The 15,619-nt window shown below is 45.0% G+C and overlaps 1 protein-coding gene and 1 long non-coding RNA gene across 8 annotated transcripts; both read left to right on the top strand.

Moving 5' to 3' along the window:
• Window positions 1-1,091: 1,091 nt before the first annotated feature.
• Window positions 1,092-7,903, top strand: LOC120679611 (patatin-like protein 2). 7 transcript variants are annotated; one of them, XM_039961241.1, is made up of 9 exons: window positions 1,092-1,290; window positions 1,458-1,570; window positions 3,185-3,534; window positions 5,507-5,680; window positions 5,766-5,944; window positions 6,047-6,236; window positions 6,799-6,960; window positions 7,081-7,380; window positions 7,478-7,903. In XM_039961241.1, exons 3-9 carry the CDS (start codon window positions 3,505-3,507, stop codon window positions 7,739-7,741), a joined length of 1,299 nt encoding a protein of 432 aa, XP_039817175.1. In that variant the 5' UTR covers window positions 1,092-1,290; window positions 1,458-1,570; window positions 3,185-3,504; the 3' UTR covers window positions 7,742-7,903. The 7 variants fall into 7 exon arrangements, with proteins under 7 accessions (XP_039817175.1, XP_039817174.1, XP_039817176.1 ...); XM_039961240.1 differs by having other exon boundaries at window positions 1,092-1,364; XM_039961242.1 differs by lacking the exon at window positions 1,458-1,570 and having other exon boundaries at window positions 3,227-3,534.
• A 4,866-nt stretch (window positions 7,904-12,769) lies between these two features.
• Window positions 12,770-15,006, top strand: LOC120680010. The gene is made up of 4 exons (XR_005677427.1): window positions 12,770-13,508; window positions 13,600-13,946; window positions 14,015-14,288; window positions 14,454-15,006. It is a non-coding gene; the product is annotated as an uncharacterized LOC120680010 (long non-coding RNA).
• Window positions 15,007-15,619: the final 613 nt, after the last annotated feature.

Raw genomic sequence — 15,619 nt, 5'->3', positions numbered from 1 at the left:
AGAGTTTCATCACCATAAAACTCCCACTGAGACTGGCCTAAGATCGCTTGGCCGGTACATAATAATGTAGCTGTGAAGCCTGTGATGCACATGTCTAATTAAACAAAGCTACATCCACGTCATTAGGGGAGTAATATAGTAGTTGCATGTAGCTAGTCGTGCAAAAGTCATTCTGCGCTCTTGGTGTGGTTGTCTCGTCGTCATCCACGGAAAGCTAGCACGTTCACGCCATTGATTATATTCTGGAACCTGGACTAATAATGGTATTATTACTATGCAGACCTTGATCCAGTTGATTACAGGCTGATGTGTCGAAACCTACTCATGTATTATCCAATCCTGATTGGTTTGACGTGGTAGCTGCACGATGCGTGGCAAACTAAGGCACATGATGACATGATACCTTCCCACGCAAGATTTGGAAAATGTGCTAGCTATAGAAGTCAAATATAAGCAGTGGTATATAGTATACAAAAAAGACTTATTTATGGGCTTCTATGGATGATCAGTATGGATCAATACTCTTTTGTCTTTTCGTTCAAGAGGGAAGAAGATACGCATCCGGAACAACAAGCGTTTAATATGGCATGGATATTGGATTTTAGTGTAATTATTATGCATATTCATTATATCACTATTTCCTTATGTGATGTTATGTAGACAGGTGAAGTGTGTTCCAATATTTGAGCATCAAGGTTTTATGGAGGGATATTTGAACATCAAGTTTGTATTTAAAAAATATGTGGTCCCTGTCTGTGTTTTTTTAGAATCGTCTCGCCTCAATTGCCACAGGCCGAAGAGTCGGTTTTGTCTTTAGCTCGGCCCAATTACTAGTTCAGCGGACCTAAGAGCCCAGCCCATGTAGACCAGGCAGATTACGCGCAATGCGAAAATCTAATCATCCGGATCCGGTCCAGATCAAGGCCATGGGTCAAATAGGGGTGGTAAAGAGCTCAACATTTTGAACTAGAAAATCTAAGGATCGGACCCTAAAAAAGCCGAGCTTTAAATATATATATTTTTGAACTAAAAATAAATTTTAAGGACTTTATTGGACTGTGAAAAAACCATTAGGGCTATGGCCCATTACCACCCCTGGGGCCAAACCACCAGTCCACCACCCCTCCTCGGCTCCTCCCGGCGGCTGCGGGAGCGGCGGCGGGGTAGCCGGCATGAGCGTGCTCGGCTGCGAGAGCTGGGCACTCCACGTCTCCGCGCCCAGAAGGTGGAGCGCCACCTCGACGAGCACGCCTGGGCTTCCTCGTCGCGCTCGACGCTTGATTCCGGCAAGTTCGTCTCCATCCCCAACCATCCTTTGCTACACTCACGTAGTCGCCTGCTGATTAGGGATTGCCTGTGCTAGGGTTAGTGGGAATGCTCGCTTTGAGGTATTCCAATTCGTCATCTATTATTTGTCTCTCTGGCTCTGATTGTCGTTATTGGGTAATGGGTATCAGGTCATGGCATATATCATTCTAACTATTGAGAAGGGAGGTTTTGGTGATTTGAGACATCGGTGGCTGTGTGCAACTACCAAGTACCAATGCGGGTTGGAGTTGATGTTTTCGCAGTGCGCAGCTGTCTCTCTCATACTGAGTTTTTTCTTTTCGTGCCACAATCGCTGTATCGTGCTGCATCTTGGTAAAATCCGATGAAACAATTATGTTGCTTGTAAATATTGTTATGTGCCACCTTTATCTTGTAAGTAGTATGCAGGAAGCTGCTTTATGTAGCTTCGTTTGGATTGTGGTACTGGTGAACATGTAGTGCACCTCTCGTCCACAACTTCTCATTCTGAACATGGCAAGTTCTACAAGAGAGAACTTTAGTTACTAATTTTTAACACAACAGTATTAATTTTACTCAATTTATATGCTGCTAATAATTGTGTTTGAATTCTAAAATATTTGAATGCATTTTGTCCACATCAACATCCATTTATATACAGACAAAGTATATGATACCAGCGCTTCACGTATCCATGTTATCTTTCAGTCATTTAATCTTTTTTTTTCCATAAATGTTGTCATATAGAATTATAGATCCTTTGTTCACCATGTGCGTGAATTTAATGTTGAATACTTCTTTCACAAATGTATTCTATAAGCGGATCGGAAACCTTGCAGGTTATGCTCTTTTGTTGTTTCACATATTGCCATGGTTGTTCATTTTTTTTATAATTTTCTAATGACAATAAATTAACAAATGTATAATAAAGGCACAAGACACATGGTAATAGATTCTAGGCTGAGTGATGAAGAATTGTCAAATCAGGACGAAATTAACAAGTCTGGCTCTTTCTTCAGATGCTTGTTCTGGTTATCCATGTGCTGGTGCTATACCTGGTAAACGACAGGAAAACCAATAATTGAGCATACCTGAATGTTTGTTCTGGAGGCGGACAACCACATCGAACTATTTCAGTGCTAACAAGTATCTTGTGATCAGAAAGAGGATATAGTTCAAAAAAAGAGAGGATATAGCAAATAGTTCATCCTGCAACTCTCATATTTCTGCTGGTTATCCGATGTAAACATGACTGGAAATACAGGATTAACCTAACAATAGGAGAGATTTTCCATTAGATATCAAACTATTAGAGATATATTGTTGTATTTCCTTGTATTGAGTTTACTTGTACTCCAAGCCATACTGCAATATATAATAGAGGTCACCCCCCTCCTAAGGGTGTGTGGTGTTTTCCCTAATACAAACTCCTAGGAAAAAGAAATTAAGTTAACTGCTTTGGGCTCGAAACATGGCTTCCACAGCAAACTTTATGAGATGGAAACGTGAGTTACATGTTTTTGTTTTTCTTTTCTGAAGAAAGTGCCATAGATTATATATTCAGAACTTATTCATTTGCTGTTATTGTTCTCTATATTACTTTGACAATTTAGGTTGATAGTATCAATAAAATGTGCACAGTTATCATATTTGTGTACACTCGAATCTTTATATTCTTAAGTATAGTGCACATTACATTTTCATTCAGACAAAGTGGTATTACAGTGTCAGTAAACGTAATATGTTATCAACTTTCTGACATGATGGTCCACAAAGAATAGCTCCTTCAACATCGTAAAAATATTCATGCTTCATCATGTGATCCAGATCTGTATCAGTTTCTTTAGTTTTATTTCTCAGTCATGCTATCCATTAAACATTGTATGCTGCTTGGCAGGATGAATTTGACTCATGAGGGTCGTCCTAATATCTGTCTCAGGAAATCATTGATACGACATTCTGAATCGATGCAGTAAGCAGGAAACTTCTAATTGTTTCATTGCCAGATGAAATGCAGCCAAGGCCCTCTCAACTTTGCAAACCTTTGCCGGCAAATCTGTCTGATTTGCATTATTTGGAATCAGCCAGTCAGCATAAGTAAAGAGACACCTGATGGCTCTGGTGTTTTGGAGCTTATATTTGTAGACGTCATGTTTGTTGACTGGCTTATTGCTTGATTTGGGAATCCTGTTTTGCCAGTCAATGTGAAGAAGCTTTATGAGCAAATCATTTGTAAAGGAAAAGAAGGTAAACCAAACTTTTACAGTTTTACCCTTGAAACTTGAAAGTAGCAGCCACAAACTTTTTATGTCGTGAGTGTAAGCATGACTGCTTTTGTTTACACTGACATCATTGTATACCCCTTCCTTGATGCATGGGCTGTTGCAGCCCGTTTAGAAGTTGCAGGTTCATGCAAAACTGATGATATGAACAGTTTGTTGCTTGTGTCGTCTTTGCATTCCGGATTCTCATCAGGTCATGGAATTAGTGGCGACACCAAATGTAGTGGTGGTTGCATATTGGATTCATGTGCAATTGGTGGTTCAACTTGCTGTGATTATTTGTTGTATATTGATGTGCAATTAATTGGTGGTTGCATATTGAATTGATGGTCCACATTGATGTGGAAAAGTTGGTTGCATACTGAATTGATTGGTGTGCAATTGGTGTTCTTGATGTCTGCTACTCAGGTCATGGATTTTTTTTTCTCGAATGCGCAGGAGAACTGCGCATCAATATATTAAGAAGAATGAAAAGGGGGGTAAAGAGCCCCCAAAAACAAAACTGTTACAAGATTGGGAGGGCCTGTAACATGCCCACAATACAAAACCTAAGGTGTTTGTTAAGAACAAAAACTAGGTAGGACCAGACCACAAGACCACAAGATTAGGATGCAGAAGCCAGGGCAAGGAGATGAGATACTCCTCTAGCCCCTGACACTGCCCAAAGATGTGCTTCCTCCTTAAAGGTCGAGATGACATGGGCCAAGTTAGGTCTTCCTCCATCAAAGAGACACGAATTCTGATGCTTCCAAATTAGCCAAGCCCCCAAGATAATGATGGAGTCGAAGCCTTTCTTTTCTTGACCAGAGAATCTGCTGCTTGCTTTCACCCACCAATCCACGAAGGTCAGATCGTCTAGCTGTGGAGCAGCGGCATCTAGCCCAAAAAGTTGGAGAATGCTGAACCATAATTGCCTGCTGAACACACATGATACCAATAAGTGATCCATTGTTTCACCAACCTGATCACATAGTGGACATCTTGGTGGATGATCAAGACCCCGACGTGCTAGTCTGTCAGCTGTCCAACATCTATTGTGAGTTGCGGTCCACATGAAGAATTTGCACTTCCCTGGAGCCCAACTCTTCCAGATCTCTTCCCAAGGCTTAAAATAGGTGGCCCCAATAAACAAGGCTTCATAGGCTGATTTAGTGGAATACGAGCCAGAAGCTGAGAATTTCCAAATATGTGTATCTTCCACATCAGGCTGCAGTACCACATTAGAAAGAAGTTCCCAAAGATGCAGGTATTCAACTAGAACAGGCACAGTCAATGCACCTTTTATATCTGAGATCCATCTCCCACCAATGATGGCATCAAAAACTGACCTTTTTCTTGCTCTAACTGTTATACAACTAAACAAGTGTGGCGGGGTCTGTTCCAAGCTCTGATCTAACAACCACCTATCTTTCCAGAAATGAGTGTTTTTCCCATTTCCAACCACTGTCTTAACAGCCATATTAAAGAAAGCTTGGACTTGAGCCTGAGCTTGGATGGGGAAGAAAGCCCAAGCTTTGTTAGGTTCAGTTTTCTGCAGCCACAACCATCTGAGCTTCAGAGCATACCCCAAATTTTGAAGATTAGAAATACCTAAGCCCCCCAGATTCCTTGACTCAGGTCATGGAATTAGTGGCGACACCAAATGTAGTGGTGGTTGCATATTGGATTCATGTGCAATTGGTGGTTCAACTTGCTGTGATTATTTGTTGTATATTGATGTGCAATTAATTGGTGGTTGCATATTGAATTGATGGTCCACATTGATGTGGAAAAGTTGGTTGCATACTGAATTGATTGGTGTGCAACTGCTACTGATTACTTTTTCTAACTACAGGCCATTGAAAACAAAAATGCTTCAGCTCGGTGCATAACTTACTGGCTTTATAAAAACCTTAATGGCCCCTTTCCTAGTACTACCTTGACTCCTGAGTGCATAGCTTGCTTTGTGCCACCAAAAAGAATCCGAGATGTCAAGTGCCAGTTCAGCAGAAGGTGCACGCTGGACATCCCCTGACAAGCTCAAGTTGGTCACCATCCTGAGCATCGACGGCGGTGGCATCAGAGGGATCATCCCGGCCACCATCCTCGCCTTCCTTGAAGCAAAACTCCAAGTAATTAAGAGATAAGTTCATCTGGTGTTTCTTATGTCAGGTGATGGTGTCTCCAGCCGACTCCATCCATTGTGCCTATGTGTAGGAACTGGATGGGCCAGATGCTCGGATTGCAGACTACTTCGATGTCGTCGCTGGCACTAGCACCGGTGGCCTCCTGACTGCGATGCTTGCAGCCCCAGACGCTAATGGACGACCACTGTTCGCCGCCAAGGACCTGGCGCGGTTCTACATTACCCACTCCCCCAAAATCTTCCGGCGGAGGTAGCCAAACATGCATGAAAAAATATACTTGACAACAGTTTGCTCATACACATGGTGGTGACTGTTCTAAGGATGTGGCTGTGGTCACCGTGCATTTTGCAGGAACCAAATCCAGTCCAAGATCGCCAACAAGCTGAAGATGGTGTGCGGGCCCAAGTACGATGGCAAGTACCTCCATGCGCTGCTCCGTCGGTATCTCGGCGACACGAGGCTGGACAGGACGCTGACCAACGTTGTCATCCCGACCTTCGACATTGCATACATGCAACCAACGATTTTCTCCACCTTTGAGGTAACTGAAGTATTGAGCAGGCTCCATCTGTTTGGTTACCTCGTTTTTTTTTTGAACTTTGTTGAGGGTACCACTAATCTAAGTTTACTTGAGGAATTTTTTTATGGAGTCACAAGGGAAAACATTTTGTTTGTTGGTCTAGTGTAGTACTGAGGGAAATTAAACTTACCTTGTTGATTCCTTCAGAACTTAAGGAAAATGTAAATTGACTTGCCAGTTTTGTTTAAACTCTCCTGTAGATAAAATTGGACATTTTTTTACGGCTACAACCATTAATATAATCAATCTTTTTTGTTGATGGGCTCAGTACCGACACGTAATAATATTAAACCTGAGGGGTGTTCCCAGATGGGTAAATCATCCCCTTTTTCTGATAGGTAATACTGAGGGTAGAGGTCACAAATACTTTTACACTGCAAAGTTTCCTTAATGACCACCCTCAGAAACTGCCATCACGAATATTTTTTTAGGGCTACCAGTTGTTAGTGGTTCTCAAAAGAGATTTTGTTTGTGCGTTAGTTAACTCGTTGCTTTCATGCTACCTATCCTGTTTTATGATCAGTTGAGGCACCAGCCGTCGAAAAATGCGCTCCTGTCGGACATATCAATGAGTACCTCGGCGGCACCAACCTTCTTCCCGCCACACTACTTCGAGACGAAGGACAAGGATGGCAGGAGGAGGGCCTTCAACCTCGTTGATGGTGGCCTCGCCGCGAACAACCCTGTAAGCTAGCTAGCGCCTTGCAGCATGCACCGTAGCTCACGTATACACGGTGCGCACCTGAAGTCCTGAACATTATTTGTGCTCGTGATCTCACGCCACGAGTGAACCGGTCACGCGCAGACTCTGTGCGCGATGAACCAGGTGTCCCAGGACATCATCCTGGGGAACGAGCACTTCTTCCCGGTGAAGCCGACAGACTACGGAAAATTCATGGTGATCTCCCTCGGCTGCGGGTCGAACCGGAACCGCAGGTACTGCGCCAAGGCCGCGGCCAGGTGGGGCATCTTCAACTGGCTCATCAAGGGCGGCACTGCCCCCATCGTCGACATGTTCAACTCGGCCAGCGCCGACATGGTCGACATCCACCTTTGCGTCCTCTTCCGCGCCCTGCGCTCCAGCCAAAACTACCTGCGGATTCAGGCACACGGACATAGATGAACTCCATCTCCACTTCGAGGTTTTCACTGCTGCTCGATCATGTCTAGCTTTTACATGACTGGCTGTCGTGCAAATGCAGTACGATCAATTGACGGGCAGCGCGGGCTCTGTAGACGACTGCTCCAAGGAGAACATGGATAGACTGGTGTGGATTGGGAAGAGGCTCTTGGACATGAACGTCTCCCGGGTAGACCTGGAGACCGGCCGGATCAAGGAGGTGCCTGGCGTGGGCACCAATGCCGAGCAGCTCACCAAGTTTGCAAAGCAGCTCTCCGACGAGCGGCGCCGGCGGCAGGAAGAGCTTATTTATTCCGAAGCAGGATTCCAAAATCATGCTTGGTGACAGTTGAAATGCATGCTGGTCAATAGATTTTCGACGTTATCTAGCTGTTTGCGTTTCGTGCTTTGGCCTATGTATTCCATTTATCGTGTGATATGTTATTATCAACAAGCTAAACGTGTTGTTTTACTTCGTTCTCGAAAGCAATTCTTTGGATTCCTGAAAGATGAACTGAGTAGCTAAGGACTGAAAGTTTGAAACGCCCTCCTACCCTCAACCTGAGAATACGAGGTAATTGTAATTTCAGACATGTACTCCTTGTGGGCAAGAATCAGGGGCCTTCGGAAGAGCACCCATAGGGCAGTGGCCGCGCCTCCGTTGACCAGGCCTTTCAGAGGCTTATTGTATCTGTCAGGGTGGTGCTGTCCGCTTGATCCTTTTACCTTTGAGATCCTAGGTCCTAGTCCAAGGGTCTTCGCTCTTCAGGCCAAGTTCCGTAGTCATAAGGTCTCAGTAAGCTCTTATTTCTTCATGAGCAATTCCTTTGGCCCAACAAGGCACCCCTTGGTATCCCGCGGGGATGCATATAGATAGATAGCCAGATGGGCGGCCCGACCCAGCACAGCGTGAGCCCGATTGGGCACGGCTACGACAAGGCACGGTCGGCGATTTGTGCCGTGCCATGCTGGCACACCGTCCCACCGCCGGGCGTGCCGCCGCCGCGGCTAGACACAATATGAAATGCGCGTGCCGGCACGATGCCACAGTCCGCCTGCGCGAGTCGTGCCGCCCGAGCTCGATGGCAGCTGCAGCAGGAGCGGGGGAGAAGGAAGAGGTGATGGCGAGGCGCGCAAGGGCCAGTGACAGCAGGGAGGCGCGCACGGGTAGGAGCCTGCGGTGGCGGCTCGCGTGATTTGGGGCGGCCGGTGGTGGCGACGGTGGGGGCGAGCCATGCAGGAAGGTTGGCGGTGGCGGCACGCATGCGGGGAGGTGAAGCGGCAGCCGCTGTGTCATTGAGGGAGGCCCGCGTGCGGCGACGGCGAGGCACACGGCGGCACCACCGGTGAGGCGTGGCGTGCAGGCACTCGGGCCAGATGAGAGAGAGAGCGAGAGAGAGAGGCTGGTTGCCTGGTTGGATAGAGGGGAAAAATGATTAGGACTAAGATAGGTGGATATATAGAGAGTATTTATATGAGGAGTGTACGGAATGAAAGTTGGTAATTGGCTGAATCGTGCCAGGCTATTTAGTCATGTTATGTCCGGATTGGCACTATGTGCCGAGGTCCTGGCCCAGACACGGCCCGATGCATCGGATCGATTTGGCACTGACCCTATTAATCATGGGCTAGGTTGGATTAGGGTTGGATTTTTTCATATTGTGCCTCGTGCGGTCCACTGGACCCCGGCCCATGTGTCCATCTATAGGGGTGCATGCCGTTGCCACATTGAGGTGTTGTGGCTACAATGATTTCTTGGTACTTTCCTCTGCAGCCTCATTTCCCTCTCTAAAGCTACTCATGTTTTCTCCATCTTTATTTTGAAGTGGTACACACACGACACTCGTGGCAAAATCAACCAAATCCAAGACACGTGGGAAGTGAAATTCCACTCAAGGAAATGTGTCCACATGATAGAGAGGTCAGAGAAGTTATCTGAACCCAGGAGCAGCCAGTAGAAATACTAAGCATGTGCCTTTTCAAATGTTAATTGTTAATCCATGGGTTATTCAGCATTCTATACCCTTTCTATGGTTTATCAATGCTGCCTTTTGAAATGTTAATTGTTAATCCATGGGTTATTCAGCTTTCTATACCCTTTCTATGGTTTATCAATGCTGCCTTTTGAATTGTTAATCCATGCATGCATTGTGATGGTGCTTAGCTACGTGTTGGACCAGGGTTATCTTTGCCTTTTTACAAGAAATGCCATCTTGGTAGTAGAATGCTTGGCTTGGAAAGATGCGAAGGAATGTTCCCCGAACCGAACGGTGTAGATTAGTCTGAAAAAGACAAGCTTTTCCGTGCAAAACAATGTGTCGCAGGCGGCGAGCTTTTAGGCTGCTAGTCACAATCACGCCTTGCATTGTCAAATACTAAAATCTTGCAGACAGCAAGCACGCACACGCGTGATGGCCAAACTAACCCCAATAGAACAAGGGTAACGACAATAAGGTCGTGCTGATGATTACTGATTACTGAAGCGTAGAACCAAGATCAAAGGCGAAGCCTCCTACCACATTCCTGAAAATAAAAAGGCAATAAAAGTGTAACAACTAGCTGTATAAGACCAGAGACAGAGCAATGAAAAATCAGCGGTCAGAGTTCAGGACTCCAAACTGTACCCCAAGACCGAAGCAAAATTGGACAGACGGATCGTCATCTGAAGCAACTAGTTCGTCGTCCCCATTCGCAGGGAGAGCATGGCACCAAGAGACTTCCAGCCGCTTTCGCGGCGCGTATTTCATCACTCGCCGGTCGCCGCTCGGCGCGCCTGCCCATACGTCCACCCATGTATACCGCCACCCACTGGCGGCGAGGGGCGGCCACACACAGCGGCTAAGTGGCCAACCATGCTGTAGCGTGGCGGCTGTTGATATAGGCGGCTGTTGACATAGAATTGCGCCAACACACTCGAATGCGCTAGAACGCGCAGGAGATCGTCAAAACGATCTGAACCAGCAGTGCCCAGGGCCCTGGGCGGACCGGTCGGGTGCAGAACGCTGCAATGACCTAGAAACACAAGCTCGGGAGGGACCCCGTCGGAGCTCGCGCGGCTAGGGTTGCCCTGAGGTCGGCAAGGCCACTCAGAACGCCTTCGAACGTCGCCGGGACGTGAGAAGAACAGCAAATTAGGGTTTGGAAAAGCTAGGGTTTGAGAGGAACAAAAAGTAGATGTATTTTGTATTGATTCAATTGGGAATACCTCAATCGGCCTTAGCCTTTATATTTATAGGCCGGAGAAGTCGTACCCCTTCTCCAAGTCGGATTACACAAAGTTTCCAAAAATAAAACAACTCCTACTCGGACTAAAACTAGCAGACCGGTCGGCCTCTGACTTGCCAAATTTGGCTGTCAACAGCGGCCTCAGCAGCCTCGCCGCACTTGCAACTCCCAAGCGAAAACAAATGTTCCTGGCCCACCCGTCGAAGCACGCCAGACTCCAAGTTAAGAAATTGGTGCGCGATCTTTTGATCCAACCGTTGCCATTTAGCTGCCGAGCTCACCATGGTTGATTGTAGGTAGGGTTTCGCCGAGGTCTGGAATAGATGGTGCAAGAACACAAAGATTTAAACAAGTTCGGTCTGCCGAGAGCGTAATACCCTAAGTTCTGTTAATGGTTTGTATTACCTTAGATGTAAGTTATCATCCGAGAGGGTCTCTACCCACCCTTATATAGGCTGGGGGATATGATTACATGGAAATCGTAACCAAACACTATCAAAGGAGTCCTACCCGATAACTATCAGGTAGTTTCCTTCTATATATTCGACTAATTCTACTCTTGTACGGGTAGTTACAATAGGGTAAGGTACATATCATCCGCTATCCCTTATTCTACAACTTTCTATGCCTGTGAGCAGTCCCACTGCCCCCGAGTCTGACAATACCCGAGCTTTTGGTAGCCGAGTATTGCAAGCATCGAGTACTTCTGAAAGCGTTTTCGAGTGCTTCTAGGGTCCTTTGAGTGCTCCATCGAGTAGTCTTATGAGTACTTCTTGGCTGCATCGAGGCTGTGAGGTACTCAAGCTCCAAAAACCTTCTTTTATATGGCATGTGATGAACTCGTGCTCCATATGGAGTAGCCCCCGATCCTTAGGTTGAATAACAGAATCAGGCTGAGGGTCAAATTAGTCTTTTCACCTTATCTTTCAAAAAATTGGAAAATTATGGAAGATGTATGTGCCATAGGCACGTATTTAATTTTTCTTCCATCAAGCAATGATGTTATTTATTTTCTTTCCAAAAATAATACACATCTTTTTTCTTCCATAAAACAATGATGTCAATTAATATCCTTCCAAAACCATCAAACAATGATGCCATTTATTTTTCTTCTAAAAATAATACACGTCTTTCTTTTCCTTCCATAAACAATGATGTCAATTACTATCCTTCCAAAAGAAAAAATAACGTGAATTATGTGTTAAAGTATGTGCAAAGGAAAGTGTGTATACTAAAGGAAAGTAATATGTTAATACACATTTTTCTTTTCCTTCCATAAACAATGATGTTAATTATTATCCTTCCAAAAGAAAAAATGACGTGAATTATGAGTCAATTTATGTGCAAAGGAAAGTATGTGTGTGCTAAAGGAAAGTAATACGTTGGTACAAGAGGTGGGTATAGGAAATTGCTAGTGTAAAAAATAATAGGATTTTGTGGAAAACATTAATGAAATCAATCTCCCCCTCCCTTTCGTCAAACATTTTGGCCTAACAAGTGGGGCCTTCATGAGCGGTATGGTGGGTCTAATCTTCGTAGAAAATGGTTTCAATTTTTATAGTATAGATAAACCACTGATGACACGTGCCCCGCAGCGCCCGAGCCTTGAATCGAAGTCCCAAGTTCTAGAATTACAGATCCAAAGTTGTGGCATATGGAAAGAATTTATTTTAATGGCATATATGGGTAGATTAATTCTGAAATCTTGAACTCTCCTTTTTCGGAATATAATCTAAAAAAATGGTCAAACAGACAACATCCTCAAAAATCCCTGAATTACCTCTCAAAAATAAATCAATATGGAGAGTAACGCTTGGTCCTCCGAGTTTTTACCAAAGTACCACCGTCCCTGATTTATTTAACCGTTCAGCAACTCCACTAACCTTCGCTTCTTGTTTTCTTACTTTCTCCACCTTTGTGAAAATAGATTTATTCTTATTTTATCCTGCCATTTCCACTTGGATCTGCTTCATAATCCCTCTCTAGGTAGATCCACTCTTCCTAAGTGCGCATCCAGTAGGCCCCGAGCATATGTGCGAGAAGCGGCCCATGAGACCAAGAATGGCACCGAAGAAATCGTCTAGCATGGGGAAGGAGAAAGAGGTTGCGAGTACTGAGGCCACACTTGATATTGTAATTTTTTCACTTGGAGATGGATGGAAAGCCAGTAAGTGCTAAGAATCCAACATCCTTTCTCTTGTCAAAGAATGCATTCTTCATCCTAGCGAGATAGTGCAGTGGTGTCCCTCTTTAGGCCAGACTGACCGTATGAGTCAACCAATCAGATTGTTACTTGCGTCTCGTTTATTTTTTCACGGTTTTCTTTTCACTGCAGGATTCAAGCACACCACTTGACCCCAAACTCTATTCTTCATATTGCCATCTTCGTCCACTTGTGCGTAGCTTTTTTGGGCATCGAGCACCATTTCAATTTGTTCCAGCATTTGTTTCATCTCAAGCCCCAACCCAGTGCCAATGAAATCACCGAATTTGTTTATCGAGTTTCTCTATTTTTCCTCTCTTTTTTGTCTCAGCCCAAAACAAACAAAGCAAAGGGTTGAGGCTAACAGGGATGATGATGGGGCAGGTACTGATGTACCCTCTGCCCCAGTGGTCCTGTCAAGTGGTACCGAAGCCACCCAACCGCAACCGAGCACACCATCGAGTGGTCAAGTTATGACACCGCAACCGCAGTCTGAGCTGGTGAGTGGTGTTGATGAAGCCTCCACACAGCACAAAATGCCTGGAGGAGGCAAGGGAGATGAAAGCGCCAAGCAAGGGCAATCAGCACCCTCTGCTGGCGGAAAGGCAACATCGAGTGCCTTGGTAGCCTTATTGGTACCAAGATTGCTCAAAACAAGGAAAATAACAGTGAGGAAGTCCAACTGGTAAACCTTCCATCTATTTCCAACTCCTTTGTTGCTTGAATTCATCTCGAAATCTTGCGTTAATGCTTAACTTTGCTGTGTTGAATTGTAGCAAAGCAGCCGATTTTGGGTTGGGGGAGCCGAGCAAGGCCACCGCTGCCCCATCCCCCAATCCTGTACCAGCACATCAGGCGCCAATATCGCAGGACCAGGTTGAAACTAATCGTAGTCGACTTGATGATTCTGCGACCATGGTGGAGGGGCCTCACCAAGGAGAAGCAATGGCAGCACCTGAAGGGGGTGATGCTTTGTTAATGGTTAAAGGACCAAAAATCCCAACATGTAAGCCCATTTTGCCGCCTCCTTTGGATTGCAGCCATATCCCACTTACTCGACTTGTGCACCTAGATGGGATATCAGGCGTATGAGGAATATGAGGAATGCCATAAATTCCTAGCTGTAAGTTTCTTTATCGAGTACTTATCTTTATGATTGACTGGTTAACAAGTGTGTTCCCTTGTATGCAGGAACTGGCCAACCAAGCAGCAACAAAAACCCAGGAACTAAAAGCAGTTGAAGAGGGACTCCTGCTAGTGGTCGACAAGGAGCTCCAACTTGATCTGGAGATGCAAGAAGTCATTGCTCTCTGCAGTGAACTTGAAAAGATTAAGCTTGAGCACGACCGAGAGAACCAGCTCTTGAAAGAGGAAGTATCGAAACTTGCAAAGGACAAGAAGACTCTCGAAGAGAGAAACAAGTCGTTGTAGGAGAAAAACAAATCGATTGCAAAGAATCACAAAGGTAAGTTTGTTAGCTTGTTTTCCCTAGCCTTGAAATAGTCGAATAGTATTCCTTTCATCTGTTCAGTTACTTATACTTGTCGTATGCACTCAGAGCTCAAAAAGTTATTAGTAATTAAAGAAAAGCTGGTAACTGATTTAAAGATACTTATATACTGTCACACAGATGAATTGGAGAATTTTGACAAGATGCTGAGAGATGCTGACAAACAGCTCATCGAGTCCATGCAACAAATCAAGACCATGGCCGAGGCTCGAGGAGAAGGATCTTCGGGACAAGGAACTTGACAAGCCGAAGGCTGTTGCACAGGCTATTGTCGACATGGTGGATCCACCCGAGAATGGCGTGGGGCAGGCCAAGACTCTGTTGGAGCGGCTGCAAGGAACTCCACAGAAGATCGTTAGTATTTCTCGGACACCACCCGGCAATATGTGTCACATGTACTAGGACTGGTAAAGACCTATTGGCTGCATGCGATCTTGACTCCGCTAGGAGAAGACATGGCATTGAATGCACTGAAGAGAAATTTGACGAGCTCCTAGAGGAGGTGAAACCTGTGGCCAATAGGATAGTTGACAGCCTGAAGCAGGATGCCGAAGCATGAATAGTTTGGTCGGACCAACTGTGAACTAGTAAACAATGATCTTATTGTACCATGTTTGTGTATACATGAATACAGTTTTTATGATTGTAGTAAACTCCTGTCGATGTGTGCAAAGGCCTATTTTGAATAAGTAGTATCTGCAATCGTAGGATGTAGAAGAATATTCATGTGTTATGACCAATCGTCGTAGGATGTTAGGATCCTTAGATAATGACCAAACACTTGATATAAATTTTGGGCGAATTAGTACTTTTGCGCATGTCGCAATGTACTGGAGTGCCCTAGGCCGGCAGGCCAAGGAGACTACTTGTTTTTTCTTTGTACCTTTTGACTTTGCAAAGCATAGAAAGGTTGAAAGATTCGAAGTAGTTGATAGGAGAATGTCCTAATAGGCGTGATAGCCTAATACTACTCGAGTTACCCCATGCCTTGACTTTGCGTGACAAAGAAAGTTTGGGTATTTGGGTACAGTGTCTTTCGCAAAGGCTCGAGTGAATCACATAGGACTACCCGGGATAGGCGTGGGAACCTAAGACTACTTGATTTATCCACGCCTTTGACTTTGCAAAGCGAAGAAAGGTTGGGCACTCGAGTTGTTTGATCTAACTCGTGCCTTTGACTCTGTGAGGTAGGGAAAGGTTGAGTACACAAAATGGACAATAGGGTGACACCCTGCCAGGCGAGGGAGCCTGGACCTTGAATAACAAAGAAAGGCTGGGCATTCGAA

Source organism: Panicum virgatum, chromosome 6N (assembly GCF_016808335.1).
Source record: "Panicum virgatum strain AP13 chromosome 6N, P.virgatum_v5, whole genome shotgun sequence".
In the NCBI taxonomy this organism is placed as follows: Eukaryota; Viridiplantae; Streptophyta; class Magnoliopsida; order Poales; family Poaceae; genus Panicum; species Panicum virgatum.
This window is presented reverse-complemented; position numbering and strand designations above follow the sequence as displayed.

Excerpts from the sequence above, each read along its gene's own strand:
- LOC120679611 (XM_039961242.1), top strand. The coding sequence starts at position 3,505 with ATGAGCAAATCATTTGTAAAGGAAAAGAAG. Across the intron at positions 6,237-6,798 it reads CGATTTTCTCCACCTTTGAG|TTGAGGCACCAGCCGTCGAA; the intron begins GTAACTGAAGTA and ends TTTTATGATCAG. Across the intron at positions 6,961-7,080 it reads GCCTCGCCGCGAACAACCCT|ACTCTGTGCGCGATGAACCA; the intron begins GTAAGCTAGCTA and ends GGTCACGCGCAG.